At 42.9% G+C, this 19,755-nt stretch overlaps 1 protein-coding gene across 10 annotated transcripts in view; it reads left to right on the plus strand.

Annotated features, from left to right (window-relative positions):
* SOX5 (SRY-box transcription factor 5) overlaps positions 1-19,755 on the plus strand; it is a 771,121-nt gene that overhangs the window by 368,298 nt on the left and 383,068 nt on the right. For 3 of the 10 annotated variants that reach the window (XM_077935288.1, XM_077935291.1, XM_028746009.2), the window contains exon 1: positions 3,017-3,351. The exons of 4 other annotated variants lie outside the window; for them this stretch is intronic. In XM_077935288.1, the coding sequence (XP_077791414.1) occupies positions 3,314-3,351 (38 nt within the window). In that variant the 5' untranslated portion in view covers positions 3,017-3,313. Of the gene's footprint in view, positions 1-3,013; positions 3,352-19,755 lie in introns of those variants that run through there. 3 more of the 10 variants (XM_028746001.2, XM_077935290.1, XM_077935292.1) reach the window with 2 other exon arrangements.

Raw genomic sequence — 19,755 nt, forward strand, 5'->3', positions numbered from 1 at the left:
TTGGAGGGTATGGGATAGAAAGAGAACTGCAAGTAAATTAATGTGTTGCTCCACCCACTTTTAACATTGGCCCCGCCCAACACTGGGATGTGGCCTTCAGGCTGAAAAAGTTTCCCCACCCCTTCCTAGCCTGCCTGATTGTTATGGAATAATTGAAAGTACCTGCAGAGGCCAGAAGGTGCTAAGTAGTACCATTACAACTTCTATGTTACAGACCCTCCAAGCATCCCTATTTTCCAAGAACAGTCCTGGATTTACAGAAGCCATCCCAGTTTCTGATTTAATCCTGGACGGTCCTGCTTTTCCTTAGGGCACCCCTATTTTCATCAGAGAAATGTTGGAGGATATGGTGTTATTTTAACCCAACATTCCTCAGCCTGGTAGCCTGCCAAGTTTTTCCAGGCCACCCCCGCTTTGGTTGCATAAACTCATCCCTAGTGCCCCTTACCTAAAGGAGCATTTACACCCCCCATCTATCAGCCCAGATATTGAGATCCAGCTCCAAGGGTCTTCTGGCGGGGTTCCCCCACTGTGAGAAGTTAAGTTACAGGGAACCAGGCAGAGGGCCTTCTCTGCAATGGCACCTGCACTGTGGAAACCCTCCCTTCAGATGGCAAGGAGACAACCTTTCGTAGACATCTGAAGGCAGCCGCATTTTGGGAAGCTTATAATGTATGATGCTTCTTTGTTTTGCTTGTATTTTTGTTGGAAGCCACCCAGAGTGGCTGGGACAAACCAGACAGATGGGTGGGGTACAAGTAATACATTATTATTATTATTATTATTATTATTATTATTATTATTATTATTATTATTATTAGCCTACAAAAGCATTACTCAGAATAGTGGTTTGCATGACCCACTAAGGAAGAAAGTAACGCAATAAAATTTAGAACAGTAACAGCTGATTTCACATTTATTCAAAATCCAGTTTAAAAACTATTTCGTTTAACTAATTCAACGAAACCGGTGAACTTGAGCCAGTGATACCAGCTTTTCAAAGCCTGGTAGCTCTTTACACTTCCAGCACCCCCTCTTCTCACCCTGCCCTAGGTAATCCCACTGCCCTCCAGGGTGCAGTATCACTTATTTTGGCAACCACTTCTTTAGTTGGGGTGGGGTGGGGCTGGACTACAACTCCCATCAGCCCCAGCCAGCATGATGGGAGTTGTTGCTCAGGTTGTGCCAAGGCTGCCCTAGCCAGGGTTGGAAGCAGAATGAAATGCGTGGGAAAGATCCACAGTCAAAAGAGAGGGCAAGCCAGGAAAACTGCGTAGACCTGGAAAATGGTGGTTGCGTGTGTTTGTGGTTGTGTGGCTGGCTTTACACAGGATTCACACACACAAACATTGCACCATATGTGGCTTTCTGTCCCTTGTGGCGCAGTCTCTCCTCCTATTCCATAAAGCCAAGGGCTTTATTGTGTGTGTTTTTTGAACTGAGTTAAATCTTTTTTTTTTTAAGTGATCTAGGGAGAGGGGGGGCGCTATGGATTATCCTCTCACCCCCACCCCCCAACCCCATAGTTTGTGGTGATGGCGGTGGTGTTGCCAGGCTGCTTCCTTGCACTTTGTGGGCAAGGCAGTGAAACCGACAGAGTGAATGACAAGTTGTTTACAGGTTTCCTTGAAGGGGCCTCTGGTATATTTCAATCTGTCAAAGTTGCTTTTCTTTCTCCAGAACAATGCTTGATTGTTGTGAGGGTGTTTTTTTTTTCTTTCTTCCCCTTCCCCTTCCCCTTGCACAGAGACTTTTTATTTTTTAAAAAATGAAGAAGAGGTGAGAAAATTATATATATATATATAGGATATCACACACACACCATGTACACAAACCCTTTGGGAATATTGAAGATTGTCCTTAGGTGTTCAGAGTTTTTTTCCTTCCCCTTTCTCCCTCTCTTTCTCCTTTCCTCCCTCCCTTTCTTCTAACTCCTCTCAATGAGTTGCTAAGTGCTTTTCTGTATTAAGCCAGCAGCCCTTGTTTAAGTTTCTTTTTGGCCACTGATCTCCCCCCTAGCTTGCCTCCCTCCCCTTGGCAGATCTTTCTCTCTACAAAGGGCAGAGTGATGGGTGTCAAGCTTGCCTATTAGATAATTCTGGTCAACAGAATCTGGCAGAGATTATTATTATTAATAATAACAATAATAAGAATAATGGTGCAAACGCACACTCACATTTTCACTGCCTGCCTGTGCTAACTAACAGCTACGTAGACCTATAAATTAAGACACATATTGAACATAACAAATTTCTACATGCTATTCAGGTACTGATCCTCTCCCTCCGACTTCATATTTGTGGAGCCGAGGGTTGACTAGCAGAAATTTGCTAAGGACTCATTCAGTATGTGGTTGTGTTGTGCGTGTGTTGTTGTTGTTGTGCAACAGAGATGCTCACAGGGAAAGAGAAAGAGCGAGAGGGACTTTTGTAACTGATTTCTCCCCTCCTAAAAGATTAAGCGAATGGCGAGGGGGAAATGATCTTTAGTGGCGGAATTAGATATTGGGATATCCAAAGTGTGTGTCCGTCCATATCAAGATAGGGAAAACATAATCTGGCCACACTAGGGGAAGATCCTAGACGGGGAAATTGTTTAGGATTTTTTTTTGTGTGTGTGTGTGTGTAACACGTGCGTTTCTATTTATAACTGCATTTCTGCCAAAATAAGTGTTGCAAATGTGCATATTCCACACCTCCCCATTCCCAGTATCACCGCCCCCCCTTCCCCGTCCTGAGAACATTGGGGAAATCGAGGCTGGAGGTGGCGATTGCTATTTTATTTCGCGAGCACAAATTTTTGGTTTGGCACGATCCTGCATGAAGCTTTCAGATGTGCGTGCGTGTGTGTGTGTCACAGACAAGTAGTGGTTGCGTGTGTGTGTGGCTATTGGAGAAGAGGAGAGGATGAAAGGAGCTGACTTTGCAAGGGGTGGGGGGCGGGGGGCTGTGACAAGGAGAGGGGCAATAAAGGCAAAAGCGGACAGGCACCCCTGAGGTTGGCGGAGGCTGCTGCCTGCTTGTCAGACCCCAGCCATGTGGCGCGGCGGTGGGGGGAGCTTGCTCGACGCTGTCTCCTTCAGCTAAAGTGCGCTACCCCTTTAAGAGACTGGTCAAGGAGTCCCTAGCTCACAGAGGGAGAGCGAGAGAGAGAGAGAGAGCGAGAGAGAGGGGAGAGAGAGAGAGAGAGCGAGAGAGAAAAATCAATCGGTTTAGGAGGTTTGGATTCACTTGACAGGTTCAGTTGGAGGCGATCATAGCTGGCTACTGTGACAAAGGGAAAAAAATTGTGCTTTTTTATTTCCCCCTTCAGCATGCTCACTGACCCCGATTTACCCCAGGAGTTTGAAAGGTGAGTCCAGGAGATCAGTGTGTGTGTCTGTATATATTTATAATATATCTGCTTTGCATGCATTCGCTGCTGGGGTGTGTGTGCGTGCGCGCGTTTAAATATTATGATGATGATTTGAGATCTTTCCAATGTTGTTAAAGTGCAACTTTCCCTGTATGCGCGTCTATAATATATATGCATATCTATATATTTAAAAAGAAAAATCCGGAGTAGTAAAACAAACAAACAACCATGCACTTTATCTCCCTCCCAGCATGCAGTAATGTCAGATTACTCCTGATCTATGTTTGCTGTTTGCTATTTTTTTCCTCTCTCTCTCTCTCTTCTCCAACCGCGCACCATTTCCATCTCCTGAACTAGATTGAAAGGGATCACCCAAAGTCCTGTAACCTACTTCGACAGCGATGCCTTTCGGATTTTGTTTAGCTCCCTGCTAGAGATTTGAATGAACATCATCATGACTGTATATCTCTGTCTTTTGCTCCGCCGCCGCCCCTCTTTCTGTTCTCCCCCCCCCCCCCCAACCCCGCCGCTCCCGGCTCCTTCTTCTGAATTAATCTACTAGATAATGAGAAGCAACAATGTCTTAGAAGACATTTTTTTTTTGTCTTTATTTAAAAGGGAAGGGAGGGAAATTAAATCTTCCTTGCCTTTTTGGAGAGAGCGCTTCCTGGAATGAATGGAAGAACTGGCGAGGCTTTAAACTTTCAATTTGATCCTTCCATAAAAAAAAGAAAAAGTTTCTAGGAAGCACATGACTCCCCTCCCCTCCCTTTGGTAGTGGTGGTTGATCTAACAGGAGTGACTATTTGGAGGCAAGTTAACACCATCCCAAGATTGAGCAAGCAAAATAATCAACTCAGAAAGTGGGTTTGGGCAGCGGAGAGAGTGGAGTGGAGCAGTTCATTCTGAATTTATCAGTACCTCTTTTTGACTGCGTGTCAAAACCTGCTCTTTAGATTTATGACCTGTTTGCCTTGCCACCCTCTTCCCCTGTACTTCTACCACCCACTTGCCAAAGTTTAGAAGTCCTTCAGTTCCTAGGTGATCATGAGGTCTGGATCCCAAGTCTCCTTCTCCTCCCATAGATTGTTCAGTTCACATCAATCTTGACTTTTGCTAACTATGTTTGAAGATTACTCTCAACCACTTGTACACTGTACTTCGGGAAGAACCAAGATTCTCCCACTCTGATTACATCCCCATCCCACTTTCCCCCCTGTATTTTAAGCTTGTAAATAGCCCATGTTTGGCTATGAGGAGGGACTCAAAGCCTTTGCATTTCTAAGTGGGTCTTTATAAAGAAAAATGAAAAGGCTTTAAATTGTCAGAGCGCAGGTTTCCCAGCTTCCCCTCCCCACGGTTCATGAAAGCTACATTCTGCATAAACATTTGGTTGCATCTGACTATGTAATGCAAGCTAGGTGATAGACCAGCTGGTAAAAAAATATGGTAAGCCAAGCTGTTCAGCTTTCAGATTGCTGAATTTGATAGTAAAAGGCACAGGGAGGAAAATATCCATCAAACATCTTAAGAGGGCAGAGAAGTTGCAAGTATAGAGTGCAAAGAATACTAGATTGCCAGAGAACAAACTAGCTAGGGGTGTATGTGTACAGATACACGTATGCATATCTGTGTGTACACCGATGTGCGTGCACCTATATAGCTTTATATACCAGTATAAAGCAACTGAAATCAGTAAGGGGGGGGTTGTTCTGAAAACTACTGTATTTCGTAACTCTAACCCTTGACAGAAAACACTTTGGGCTGGCACTTCTGAATGCCTTCCAAGGTTTTATTTGATCCAATTAATTTATCTCCTTTGTTTAAAATCGCTGACATTTCCCCCCTCCCCCATTTCATAATATTGTGATACGGACATACCTGCGAGAACTTAACTGTTTATCTTAGTAAAAATCCTAGGTTAACTTGGCAAAAACTGGTTTATTTTTTTCCCCGGGGAGGGGAAGAACTCAAGAGGTTTGAAACTATTCTGCATGGCATGTCCATAGCAACATGCTTACAAATATATAAAGTGTTTTTGTTTTGTTTTGCTATCTCTGTGTAACTTTTCCTCTGAGTTGAATAGGTGCAGAAGTCAGGAATATAAACGGTGTGTTCTCTCTTCCTATGTCCTGCTTTAAAGAGCTCGCTTTCATTTTCATTTTGAAACTCAACTTTTGAGTTGATTGCCCTCTTTCTTTTTCATCTCCCAGATGAGGTGTGTGTTCAGAGTTTTACTCTTATTTTTGTTTTTTTGTTTGTTTGAAGGTGGGAGAAGTACTGGTTAAATAATCCATATGTTATTAGCCTTAACAGACATGTAGCTATCAAGGTATATAGACAGAAATAGTTAAATGGAGGGGGAGGGGAGGACGAGAATGAAACCTTGCCATACAATTCTTTTTATTTACCATTTTCCATCTGTGGTTTTAGCTGGTAATACAAACCAATATCTCTGTTAATCATTACCATTCGTTTACATTCTCTGTGTTTGACTGTAGTTACACACACATGGAGATCTGTACAGGTTGTGGAAGTTATTCACAACACAACATGCACAATTCACATGAAAACTCGGGTTGCGTAGATAGAGGATGTTCTTACAATCTCTCCACCCTCCGCACACACACACCCTGCCCTCTCGGAGCCTAATATTGTTTGTGCATTTTGCTGAAATCAGTGTTCTCACCTGTCAGACCCGAACTACATTGTTATTAATGCTTACAAGGCCCGTTCTGCACAGGCCGTGGGGTGGGCTACAAGGAGACATTGATTTTGTGATCCAGGCATTTTGGGTGGTAGTCCAGTTTCTCAGTCGCCAAGTTTATCTAAGGAAGAGGTATTCCGCATCCCCCCTTCCCCTTCACTGCCTTTCTATCACATTGATTTATTCTGAAACTTCCATAACTTCACTTTACATCTTGTGGGGAGGCAGTTGTCTCTCATGGAAAGGGAGTTGATCCAGTTTCTCTTTTGCTTTGCTTGCTTCCTCCCCCTCCCCTTGCCCTTAACTTTGGTAACACAGAAGCCTAGAAAGAAAAGTGTCTCTTGCATCCTCGAGAAAGACTGGGATGAATCTGTGACCATATTATCCTCATTGGTGAATTAGCTGTTTGCTGATCCAAACTCAGGGCAGGTTTAGCATGCACACAGAGAGACTGTTCATCCCTTTTGTTGTTCATGTTGTTTTTAAATCGAGAAGGGATTCTACCAAAACTTTGAAAGGCACTCCAGACAGCTGAAATGTCGAGTGCAAATGGTACTGAGAGGTTCTAGCTAGAACAGGCTTTCAGTTTCTCTGGAATTATTGAGTGGTGGGTTTTGATGAGCTACTATTTGACCACCCAATTTTATTCTAGGGTGTGCGTTAAATAAATAAAATATACACCACCAAGATTTAATTTTCTTGCTTTTTTCAAAATAGAGACACAGCCTATGTTAGATACAAAAAGGCAAGTCAAGGTGAAGTTCTGACTTACTCAAGCAATTGATGGGAGGGACCTGTAACTTCAGCATTAGGGACGTTGCTGTGAAATTTTACAAGAACAATTAAGAGCTCAGAAACGCCTGGCATAAACGCTGAATGTCTTCATAAAAACCTTGTCAGTGGGAAAACAAAAGGGGCTGCTTGACAACGTTCGTGGTGTGTGGGATGCTTTTTTCAAACCTAAAGTAACTGGCGCATGTTGTCATGATTTCTCTGTTGACCCAGAGAATAGGCATCGGAAGACGGAGATGGGCACATGGACCCACGAGTCTTCAAAGTGAAGGATGGGTTGTGCTCTTGATAAAGAACAGGGGAGGGAGGAAAGGAAGGGATGCTTCATGCAAAATATTTATTGGCTCACTTGCTCTAAAAAATAATAATAATTACGGGGGGATCCTAAATCAGCAGCTGACAAGGAAAGTTCAAGGTGGTGGTGTTGTTTTTTTAAGTAGTCTATGGGGCAGTAATATATTTGTGAATTGTGTTTTTCTTGTCATCTTTGTCCCTTGCTGAATTTGTTTTAGTGTTCCTTCGGTGCCACTAAATGACAAATCCTTTCCCTGCCTATATGACAGTTTTTGTCTTAGCCAAAGTTTCCCAGAAGGGATGCACTGCCCCACGCTTGCCTCCTGTTTTGTTTTTGTTTTTTCCGAAAGTGGAAAAACTGACAGCCTTCCGTCACTGGGATGGGTCAGAATGGTATTCCACAATGCCCTTCCAGAGTGAACGTACTACAGGGCTCCCCCCCTCTCCCCTTGCTCCCCTTCAGAAGCCAAACTGTGTGGTGGTACTGGTACTTGGCACATGGTGTCATTCCGTCTCCATGTTCCCACCTCTCCTTGTATTTCCCTGATTTGTACCCATGGCCTGGGAATAACCACAAACATCCATTTTGTCCAAACAAAATCTGGCCCGCTGACGTCTCTCTGCATGAAAGCAGAAGGAATAATGTGTTTTCAGCGTGTTCATTTGGCACTTATTTTCGAAGTGATTTTGCACACTTGGGTGGTTTCTCCTCTTCTTTTTTTTTCTTTAGATCTCTAGGAAACACGCTGGCTATAACTTGTCTGAGGGTTGCTGTTGTTGCTGCTGCTGCTGCTGCCTTTAGTTTGTAGCCTGTAGATTTCAACGAACAATTCAATAGATTCGTACCTCTCTCTACGGCTAGAATGGTGAGGCAGGGCTGGACGCTATTTTCTGAGGGAGCGGAGAAGTGACTAATTCCACGGAAGGAGCCTTGAGCTTCTGGATCGAGCAGGATTTAAGTTGGCCAGATTTCGGGCCGGATGGTTTGCCATTGGCACTGGAGGGGTTAATCTGAGAAGTGACAGGGAGAGGGTTGGGTGGCCAGTCTGCTGCCCCCTCCTGCTGTCCTGCAATCAAGCCATGCGACTTTAAAATGTTTGCTTGTGAGGACAGTGTGTGTGTGTGTGTGTGTGTGTGCCTGCTACTTTGAAGAGCCCCCCCCCCTAAAAAAAACCTTGTTTCTTCTTTTCCCTCTTGTCCAGAGACATTAAGCATAATGAATGCATGAGGTATTTACAGCATCTTAGAGAGCTTCTAACTAGCAGCAATATCTGTGTCGGAGCCTTATTAAAAATGTGACAACCTGTCTTGTTGTTTTAGCCATGGTGCTTTTTGATAGGGATTGAATAAGTTTCTCTTGGCTCCTTCGGAAATCTATATTTTGCTTTGGATCAGGCTGCATTTATTTAGCTGGCAAGTGTGCATAGGGGTGTGTGTGTGTGTGTATCTCAAACAGATGATAAAGTGAACAAATGACAGAAGAGTATCACTTTGGGCAATTCATCACATTAGTTGTTTTAAATCTTATTGCAAAGCAAATATCTTCACCTACCATTTAGTTAAGTCGTGTCAGTGTTACTGACACACACAAACACACTACGATTTCTTGGGCAATAATGTCATCATAATTGCAAAGCTCAGAAGGAATTCCCTGCTCCAAATACAGGTATCACTTGACACACTGTACGCTTTGATAACGCGATAATTTTAGGAGAATCTTCTCAAATAGTTTGCACTGTTTCTCTGCTCTTGCCAACAATTTTGTTTGGGAGGGGGAAAGCAGAATCTTGGGGCAGGGAAAACATACAGTACTTGAAACACACCAAAAATGTTTTATATCATTTGGAAATGCTTCTGCATTTCCGACATTCAGAATAGGGATGAATTGGCATGTATTTAAATAATAATAATCTTAGAGCGATGGTAAATGAAATCAGCTTGGAGCAATTATTGGGATGAGGAGCTTGGTTAAACTCATCCTCTCCCCCCCCCCTTCCTTCTGTCTGCAAATGTACTCTTTAATTAACATGGGCTAAATTAGCTGCTTTGCTAACACTCCAAATAAAGTGGGTTGTGGACCAAGCTGCAGCAAAGGAATAGACTGAACGGTGTGCTTTTTGTTTTTGTGAACTTCTGCTAGATATTTTAAATATAATGCCTGATACTGGATATCAGCCCTTCTGAGTGATTCTAGTGAGATATTTGCTTCCTAAAGGCAGGAGATCAGTTCAGGGTTGAATTCAATTTTTGGCTCTCTCTCACTTTATTATTTTTATTATTATAAATTATTATCCCTCCTTCGAAGCCGCCTTTTCCAAAATCTGTTTTGTCTGGCTCTGGATATCGTGCACTGTCTAATCCAAGACAACCACTAGGGGGTTATTTGTGAGCAGATACCGTACCTTCCCTTCCTGAGAATAGCCATCTCTCCTCGGCAGCACTCTTACGCCTGACCTTTGGTAGGTGGATAAGCTTTTGCAGCTGAAAAGTTTTGCTCAGACCAGCGTATCTTTATTGCACAATAGACCTGTTCGCAGAGGAGCCAACAGGAGGGAAGGCCCAGTTTCCTAGATGTCAACGGCCGAGTTTTTCTTTTGCAAAGGACGTGCCGAAAGTCCATAAAGCGAGGAATCATGGTGTTAAAATAGGGAAATTATATGGGAGTGTGTTTCTCCAGTGTGTGTGGGGGGGAGCAGAAGATTAAGACGTGAAGAAGTGAACCCCGCTCCCACAACTGCCACAAACATCATAGCTTAATCTGTTGGGATTTGGTGGTGAAACTTGTTGACAGTTTTTGTCTGTTTGTTTGTTTTTCTAGTGTGCTTGACATTTCTGGCTACCATGTCCTTTGGCCACCGTTCTTGTTAACTCATTTATTGGAGTGGGTATAATAATTATAAACACGCAAGGCATTGCCGCGTTAGCAGAGGCTGGTAATTTTACACCTTGGAAATCGGCATTGCACCTGCTCCAGGGGGAGAAATTGCTGGCATCCCGGTCCGATAGATCTGCGTAGCTGCAATAGTGCCCTGAGTGGTCTGTGCTGGCAGGGCCACAGAAGCAGGCTGCGGGTGCAAAAGCTGCGTGGAAGAAGACCATCTTGTTTGCTTCGACCCCGTTCTATTTTAAAAATGTGTTCTGACATGATCATCACAAATTATTACGTACCAAAGGCCGGCTCCAAAAATATCACGGAAAGCATATTTTATAAAACACTTGTGATGCCTGATATTAGGGGCTGAATGCAGCCAAAATGAAAGTCTTCAAAGCCCAGTTGATTTCAATGGGTGAATTAAGCACATTCTCTCTCTTTTTTAAAAAACCCTCTTCCCTCAAGTTGAAATCGATGAGACTTGGCTGGATCATTCCCTGGGTGCTAGCAAATCACATCAGTGCGAGTCACATTAATAATCTCCGTTTAAACCATGTTCAGAAATATATCTAGATTTGTTTTTCACTTGGGATAAACTGTGTAGCAAAGGTCTGCATTGCTCTTGGAGGTAGTTTGTTAAAGGTCTCCACTGACCTTTTAAAAAAATAAACTGGCATCTCAAATACAAATAAATGTTATATCAGCTTTTTTTTAAACATTCCACGTTGTTCCAGGACCGCTCTTCTGTAACTAGGAAACTTTCTGATATCCGTCGTCTGACAGGCTCCATCCTTGCCGTTCCAGTAACAATAAATGCTGTACCTTAGGATATGTTTTGCTTAAAGGATGGTGTCTCTTAAGAGGAAGATGAAAGGATTAAGCAACAGCCTTGGACCCAGGATTTCCTCAATTATACTGACACACATACCCTAAAATGCTACCTCCAATTTATGAAATCCCATTAGGGGGGAAATTGTTGCAACCCAGTATACCAAGATGTGGAGCAGGGCACATGCCTCTGTAGCAGCCAAAAAAATGTATTTAGAATACAGCGTTGTCGAATCATTCCCCAATTCCAGCCATATTGCACCCTGGTTATATGCCATGAAGCAACTTCATGCACAGGATGTCTAGAGGTAATAGTCCTTTTGCCAGAATAATAGTAGCATATTTCCACAAATGTTGTAGTCTTAGTTTGGCTCTCAACACCCATGAGTTCTGCTCATCATTTTGTCCGAGCCATTTGGTGAAATTATTCTTTCAGAGGATCAGGTTCGTTTTCACAGAACTAAAGATGACAGGTGTTGATACTGTTGATAATTATAACAAACTTGACGAAATACTCCTTGCTTTTTTTAATCCTGTTTTTTCTCCCTCCACCACAAGCATCAAATCTTTATACAACCACCATTCTTCTGTTAAAGGGATACTTTATATTAAATTTCACGAGATACATCAATGTGTTGTTGGTGTCCTTGTGTTGTTGCTTTTTTAAAGTGATTTTCACTCTTCGTGGTGTTGTGAAATGCTACATTGCTTTACATTTAAGTTTTGTTGCGGATCTGTATTACATCCCTTCTTTTTAACCTAGATTGTGTTGACGCGAACACACTAAAAGATCCATCCTTTCTTTGACAGAAATCTTCTAATTCTGAAATCCTGCACAGTCCTTAACAGAATGATGCTTGCCTCAAATTCAGTAGGACCATAATTCATGTCCCACTTCTGGGTTTCTTATATACATCTCATTGGTCGCTATGGAAAACAGGTTGCAGCACTAAATAGGCCTTGATGATGTTTCTCGGGACATTTAAGGGGGGGATTTGTTGGGTTGTTGTTTCGGTTTCATTTTCTATTTTCTCTTTTTTCTATTGTGATTTTTTGTTGTGAACCACCCTGAGATATATGGGTATAGGGTGGTATGCAATTTTAATAAATATTACTAATAATGATAATAATAGCTCAGGGGCTATTTCGTTTGTCTGGGGGTAATAAAGCTTCTGCGTGAATTTAGATGACAGCCTGATCCACAGTTCTAATGAGTGGGTGTACTTCAGAACCATTTTAGTATAGTGAGCAGAATGCTTGACTTAGAGTGGGGAGATTGGTTCAAGTCCAAAGGCTCATTCGTTGGCCTTTGACCAAAATGCCCTATCACATTCTCAAGTGAAGAAGGCACATTGCTAAAGATGGGTGAGTGAATCAGGATATATCCAATCCATTTCAGTTTCACAGCTTTTTGCCCACAATTCTGTTCTTGTTTCCATATTAATCTGCGGGTTGTTGTTGTTTTTGTTTGCATATATAAAAATCCTCTTAAAACATTTCTGCATGTGCGTTTTCCCTCAAACATATTTAGATGCGTGTTTGCTTTAAATATATATATTTAAATGTGTACTCCTGTCAAGAACTGCTTCCCAGCATTTGGAGAACTGGGAAAAAAACAACAACCAAAATGTGAAACTCCAAGAGATTCAAATCAAACCATTTCATGTAGGAAACAAGGAAGATACTTGCATAATGTTTTCATCAGACTCGGTGATGACCATTAGCTTAGATTGCTTTAAAAAGAGACCAGACAAGATTCATGGATGATATATATACATCTATGAATAAGCCCCCCCCACCCGCCATGACTGCTTAACGGGATCTCTGACTATCAGATTCTAGGTTAACATGACAGGGAATGATGCCTGCTGGTTTCATGCTCTGTGGGCATTGCAGAAGATCTGGATAGCCACCTCTGGCAACAGAAATGCTGGACTAAATTGACCCGGGGCCTGATCCAGCAGGGCTCTTATGTTCTTATTGCAAACCATTTTGCACATTAATAGTGCAAGATAATAAAAAAAAAGCAAGATAATCTCGCTGTAAGATGTGAGCTGATGACAATTTCAAGCTGTTGATTTCAATGGGATTTTGTCCAAGCTGTTTGACATAACTTGGCTTTAATAGGATTTTCTAGGCCCCAGGATCATTATCTCTGCTTAGGTAGGGGCAACTCTGCAATTTTTGTTTTCTCTCAGTTTCTTTTCCTCCTGCCCCAATCTTCAACTCAGTTTACCCTACTGGTTCATCAGTCTGCAATTTTTTAAAATTTAAAGAACTCAGGAAAATTCATCACCATTTTCATGCATGTTTTTTAGTCCTAATAAATGCATTTTTTTGCAAGCAATTTTCCCCAATATAATGCATTTTATGTTACTTAACTAATATATGCTTTTTTTACATGCACTTTCCTCAAACGCATGCATTTTATTTTATTTTTTGGAGAACCGCATCACAAAATTCCGGGAAGGGCAAATTCGTGAAGGACGGCTGTGTTTCATATTTTATATTAAGAAGTGCTAATTAGGCAGGTTCGTGTTAAAACGTGAACCGAACCAAATTTCCCCCAGCCTTCCCTCTGCCTAAATATACTTGTTGAACATTCTGTATCCTCGGCAAAGTGTTAAATTTCCACTTGTAAAGTAGAATATGCGATATTGTTCTTTTCTCCCGGTAACCAATCTAGCACCTAGTGTGGTTGCAAATGTCAATTTCTTGGTCGATAGGGAAAAGATAAAGAGGCTGTGTACCGTCCTGCTGTTGTGAGCGGCAAAAAGGGTCTCGCGCCCCACAGGGCAACTATAATGTGGCCACTGGCAAATTGGGGCTAATTGTCAGTGCCAAGTAGAAGCGCTGCTTTCAGAAAGTTGCTAACTTCATGCCGGTGTACAATAAATGGGTTGCGTGTTTCCATGTCAGTCCCTAATAGTGTTAAGCTGAAGTGCATTGCTTATTTAACTGTTTCATAATAGTTTCATCCTTTCTACTCTGAGATGTCAAAGATAGCCAGAGTTCCATTGAATCATAAAACTGTAGAGCTGGTAAGAGACAACAAGGGTCGTTAAGTCCAACTCCCTGCAATGGATGGATAAGTTTCATTCAGGAAAGTACAAAATCTGTTGGAATGGGGACAACAGAAGCTGCCTTATACTAAGTCAGAGCACTGGTCCATATAGCTCAATAATGCATGCACTGACTGGCAGGGGCTCTCCAAGGTTTTGGGCAGGAGTCCCTCCAGCCTTACCAAATTTGCTGGGGATTGAACTCGGAGCCTTCTGCATGTGAAATCAATGTCCCAGCGGAGGCTGCTCCATTTGGATGAATGGGGCACTACCCAGCCCAACTCTGCCTGCTCTCAGCCACCTCCCTACCTGCTTTCCCACTTAAAACCCGGGGCCTGTGGATTTTTTTGGATTATTTAAAGAAATATTGTAGTATGATAAATTCGTGAGTAGGGTTTAAACTAGAAGCAACAGAAGGAATGAAAGATTATTGTATTGTGCTGTTGTTACGATATCAGAGAGAAGATAAGGTGCAGCAAGGGGGGGGGGGAAATCATTTTTAAAAAAACCACCGTGGAAAATGAGGTGTGAAGTTGATGAAACAAAAGAACAATTGATTATGTATTGAAGTGATTATGTGATTTTTTTAAAAAAAGAATTTAATAAAATATAAATCGGGGGGGGGGGGGGCAGTCCATGGTATAGTCCTGCCTGTTAGCTTCCTCTTCCCTAAGTCTCAATGTCGCCCCTTTGTAGAACTGGACAGGGAGGGGACAAAAGTAGAATTAGTTTCAATGGGCACCAGGTGCAACTGCAGCACCCCCAAATTCCTTCCTCCAAAGGATAGATGGGTTCCAATCAGCCCACTAGTCTGAGAGATGTGGACATATCAGAATCCCCAAGACTGATTTCCTTAAGCACCCCAGTGTCAGACTATTTGTCCCTGTATCCCAGTATGGTCCACTCTGACTAACAGCATCTCTCCTGAGTCTCTGGCAGAGATCTCTCTCATGACCTACTCTTCTTTAAACTGAGGGTGTTGAGGGACCAAATCTGAGACCTTCTGCATACAAAATATCAGCACAAGCATTGAGCTATAGCTTCGAAGTTTGACGTGAAAGGTTGGGTAATCTGGATTTATGTTCAAGGTCAAGGAAGAATTGTTGTTGTTGTTGTTGTTGTTGTTGTTGTTGTTGTTCTGCTCATCTGACTGGGTTGCCCCAGCCAATCTGGGTGCCTTCTAATAAATTGTAAAGCCACAGTAAACATTCAAAACTTCCCTATGCAGAGCTGCATTCGGATGTCTTCTAAAAGTCAGATAGTTGTTTATTTCCTTGACATCTGGTGGGAGGGCGTTCTACAGGGCGGGTGCCACCACCAAGAAGGCCTTCTGCCTGGTTCCCTGTAACCTTACTTCTCACAGTGAGGGAACCTCCAGAAGACCCTTGGAGCTGCATCCCAGTGTCCAGACTGAACAATGTGGGTGGAGATGCTCTTTCAGGTATACAGGGTAGAAGCTATTTATGGCTTTAAAGGTCAGCACCAACACTTTGAATTGTGCTCGGAAACATAGTAGGAATGTTTGGTGGTCTGCCTGAGGTTTGAATGACTATCATATTTTGGGATCAAGGAATCTCCTCATCTGAAACTGCACCTTTGTCTAGTTGACTATCAACCCTGCCTCCACCTCTCTCTCTCTCTCTCTCTCTCTCTCTCTCTCTCTCTCTCTGAGAGATTTTATATCTCCCCTCTGCCTCTTGTATGTGGGTTAGCTCCTTAGACTGAAACAACAGGAATAGTGAAATAAAACTATTCTTTGCTAGGGTTTCATGAGCGGGGATCTACCAAGTGTGCATTTCTATCCCCCAACTCTTCCCAAGGCAGCGATTTAAGAAGAAAATAAAAACAACATACTGAATTAAACACATCAACAACCTTAATCTTAAGATTGTACCACATCTGTTCGAGGAACTATTATGGTACTTTGAGGAGGTGTTCAGGCTCAGGTTTTGGGCAAGAAGGCTGTAATAGCATCCTCCATGCAAGCTGCTTGGGAATATGAGGACTCCACCACAGCCCAGTTCACAGCATGACAGCACTGGGGAAGGGCTATGGCTCATTGGTAGAGGACATGCTTTGCATATGAAAGGTTGTAAGTTCAATCCCTGGCATCCCCAAACAGATTTCCAGGTTGGGTCAGGGAAGACTCCTGGCTGATTCTGCATAATTCTTTGTTCCAACTGCAAAAAAAAAAAAAAAAAAAAAAGGCCAAAAAAAAGCCACCTTTTTATCTGCACCTACACCTAGGTATGGGTTTTACTAAACTTTCTCAGCTTAGTTTGCATATTGTTAATTTTGAAAGTCGTATGATGGGCTGGGATAGGGTTAAGCAATCTCCCACTCCCCCAACACGCATTCTGATTTCCCACTCGAAGTTACTCCTTGCAGGGCTGGTTTAAAGGAAGGAAACAGACGGTTGAGTTTTCTAAGATAATGCTACTTGTAACATGTATTTGAACCTTCAAAGGCTAAATAAAAATTAAGGCAATTGTAGATGTTAAAGGTGGCAGCCCTATGCCCTCTTTCCCTGAAAGTAAGCCTCACTGTGGACATTGCATCATATAAAGTGTGTCTATAATATTTTCACCAATATGTGCATTTTCATGAACACTTCAATATATGCATTATTTTGTACTCATTGCTCAGCTGGAGAACTGCACTGCAAAATTCGGAGAAGTGCGAATTTCAAAGGACCATATAACACCGGTCCTGAAAGACGTACATTGGCTCTCAGTACATTTCCGAGCGCAATTCAAAGGGTTGGTTGCTGACTTTTAAAGCCATGAACAGCCTTAGCCCTGTATACCTGAAGGTATACAGTTGTTAATAGCAAAAGTTCAAAATAGGCATTCACACGATATTCAGCTTCTATAGTTGTAACCTGCCGTGTGCCTGAATCTCTCTAGCAGAACGAAAGCTGACTTTCACCATAGCAAGGCCAGAGTGTGTCTGCTTAGTTGGAGAGTTGGTTTGGTCTGGCTTGGTGATGCTTTGCTGGAGAGAATGAGAAACCTACTGTTTGTGCGGCTGCATGCAAGTTGATGGCACATGGGGCTTCTGCATGCAACTGAGTCCTTGATTTGTGGGTAGGAAAGAGTCTGACCTCCGTTGAGCTTTGAGGTGTGCTTTGTGGGTGAGAAACCAAACCTGCCATTGACAGAAAGTGACTAGATGTGGGTACAGCATGGAGGTTCGAGATATTTTGCAAAGTTATAGAAATGTCACTGGGGGAAGGGGTGATTAACACTTCCATTTCAGTCTGCTGTTGCAATCTTACCCCTACCCCCAAGAAGACTTTCCTCTGCACTGTCAGACCACTGCTACAACCAAATTAGAAACATAAGAAGCTACCTTTTACAGAATCAGACCATTGGTCTATCTAGCTCAGGAAAGCACCATTGACTCTGGCTGGAAGCAGTTCTCTAGGGTTTCTGGCAGGGGACATTCCCAGCATTTCTTGGAGATACTGAAGTGCGACATTCTGCAAGCAAAGCCAATGCTCTACCACTGAACGCCCTCAACTGCACTAATAATAATAATAATAATAATAATAATAATAATAATAGCTCACTGCATGAGCTGTTATACACTACTCACCAGGCAAAAACATTCCTCTTCTCCCAGGACTTTGGCTAATTCAACAATCGATGGAGATGGATTATGTATTTTTGTGTTTCTATATTGTCATCCACCCCGTGTTCCTCAAGTGAAGGGCAGTACAGAAAATAAATACATAAATACATACATACATACTCTTTCTCAGGACAACCTCCCCTAACACAGCAATGTGGGCATAACAATACTGGTCCACTCTGCAGGGCTGTTGTGATCCTTGCAGTCAGAATTTCCTCACTATAAAATGAGTAGAATAATAGTGGATTTTAGTTGCATTGAGGGGCTACTTAAAAAAAAACACAAAAAAACTTTAGTAATTAAAGAATAATATTCACCCCAAGCCCTGCATGAATAATACCTGAATCAGAGCAAGAACTGTCTTTGCCGGCTTCTGCTGTCTGCTTGTAGCACGTTTTAATGTGGATAATACAGATTAATCTCCAGAAGGGCTAATGTGCAGAATATTCCGCAAGGGTGTGTGTGGATTAGATGGCAGAATCATCTCCATATCTTTGATTATAAAATAGGGGCATGGGGATGAATGGGCTCAGAATGTTTAGACACTCTGTGAAAGAAAGGCTGTAATGGTGCTTTGCAAATCTACCTATCTACCTACTTTCATTTGTGGGCAGTAAAATTTTTAATGTTTCCCAGTTGCTTTGTGATCTTAAAGAAATAGGGTGGGATGGAATTAGAATAGAGAGTTCCCAGTTCCTTTTTTAAGAGAAGCCTTCTGTCCACAGCCAGAAGATTCCAACTTGATTTCTGACCCACCAGTAAATTCAACAAGTGCTTTCTGATCCTTAGATCCTTTGCCAGACTCTAGCTGTTTCTGTGGATAGGAGTAAATTGCATTAGGAGGCCGGAATGTAAGAGGCAAGACGCAAGGTATGGGATCTATCTAAGCCCACTTTATTAACTGTAACTCTAGGAACTTATGAACCGCACAAGGAAAAGACCAAGGGAAATATTCAAATCCTCTATCAGGCTCCTGAGCTCGTTGTGGTAGGGTAAACCATGCAGGAATGAAAGTTGGCAGTAATTCCACCTCTTCTCACCTCTTCAGGTGGAGAGGGAGGTCTTCCTGATTCACACTCCTGTTGAGTGCTGCAATTGCAAGGGTTAAGCCAGGCATAGGCAGACTCGGCCCTCCAGATGTTTTGGGACTACAATTCCCATCATCCCTGACCACTGGTCCTGTTAGCTGGGGATCGTGGGAGTGGTAGTCCCAAAACATCTGGAGGGATGAGTTTGCTTATGCCTGGGTTAAGCTCAAAAGTGATCCATGCCGTACTACACGGAGCCCAGAGGCCCGTGTGCAAATACTCACCATTTCTGCCAACTTCTTCCCTTTCTTGCACACCCCTAAGTCACCAAATATCAGTGTACAGTGGTGCCTCGCAAGACGAAAATAATCCGTTCCGCGAGTCTCTTCGTCTAGCGGTTTTTTCGTCTTGCGAAGCAACCCTATTAGCGGCTTAGTGGATTAGCGCTATTAGCGGTTTAGCGGCTATTAAAGGCTTAGCGGCTTAGCGGCTAAAAGGCTATTAGTGGCTTAGCGGCTTAGAAAAAGGGGGGGAAAGCGAAAAAAATTGCAAGCCCATAGGGAAAATTGTCTTGCGAAGCGCATCGAAAAACGGAAAACCCTTTCGTCTAGCGGGTTTTTCGTCTTGCGAGGCATTCGTCTTGCGGGGCACCACTGTAATTATCCCAGTTCCACCGCTAACTGCACATGCCTAGCACTGCAGGATCGAGTAGGTGGGGGGGGGGGAAACCCCTATATATAATTCCTTCTGGGCCCCTAGTGTGATGACTACCTTATCTGCATCCCAGGAAGATGGGCCAAGTTGCTCGTCTTCAGAGACGTGGAGTTGAGGAGGGTCTGCTGTTCCTACACAGCACTGGTGCCCATCCAGGAACTGAACTGGACACAGTTTCCTGCCAGGCTTCCATTCCCTCCCACAAACACGCTCCCTCCCAGACCCCCTTTTGGGGCTGGACTTGGGGGGCAATACCACTTTTAGGCTTTTGACTAGGTCCTGGTTTTGTCTGTTTGATCGTTGAACTTGTGCCTGTGAATTGGCTTATTTTAGAAAAGCATTAAAATAGAAAGATAGCCACGAAGCGAGAGAGAGAGATGCAAATGTTTTAAACACGATGACTATTTATTTAATTTGTTTCCCACTCAGTTGATAGCCTGTTTGACCATATGGGGCACTTCACACCTATTT

This window comes from Podarcis muralis, chromosome 10, assembly GCF_964188315.1.
Source record: "Podarcis muralis chromosome 10, rPodMur119.hap1.1, whole genome shotgun sequence".
NCBI classification, from domain to species: Eukaryota; Metazoa; Chordata; class Lepidosauria; order Squamata; family Lacertidae; genus Podarcis; species Podarcis muralis.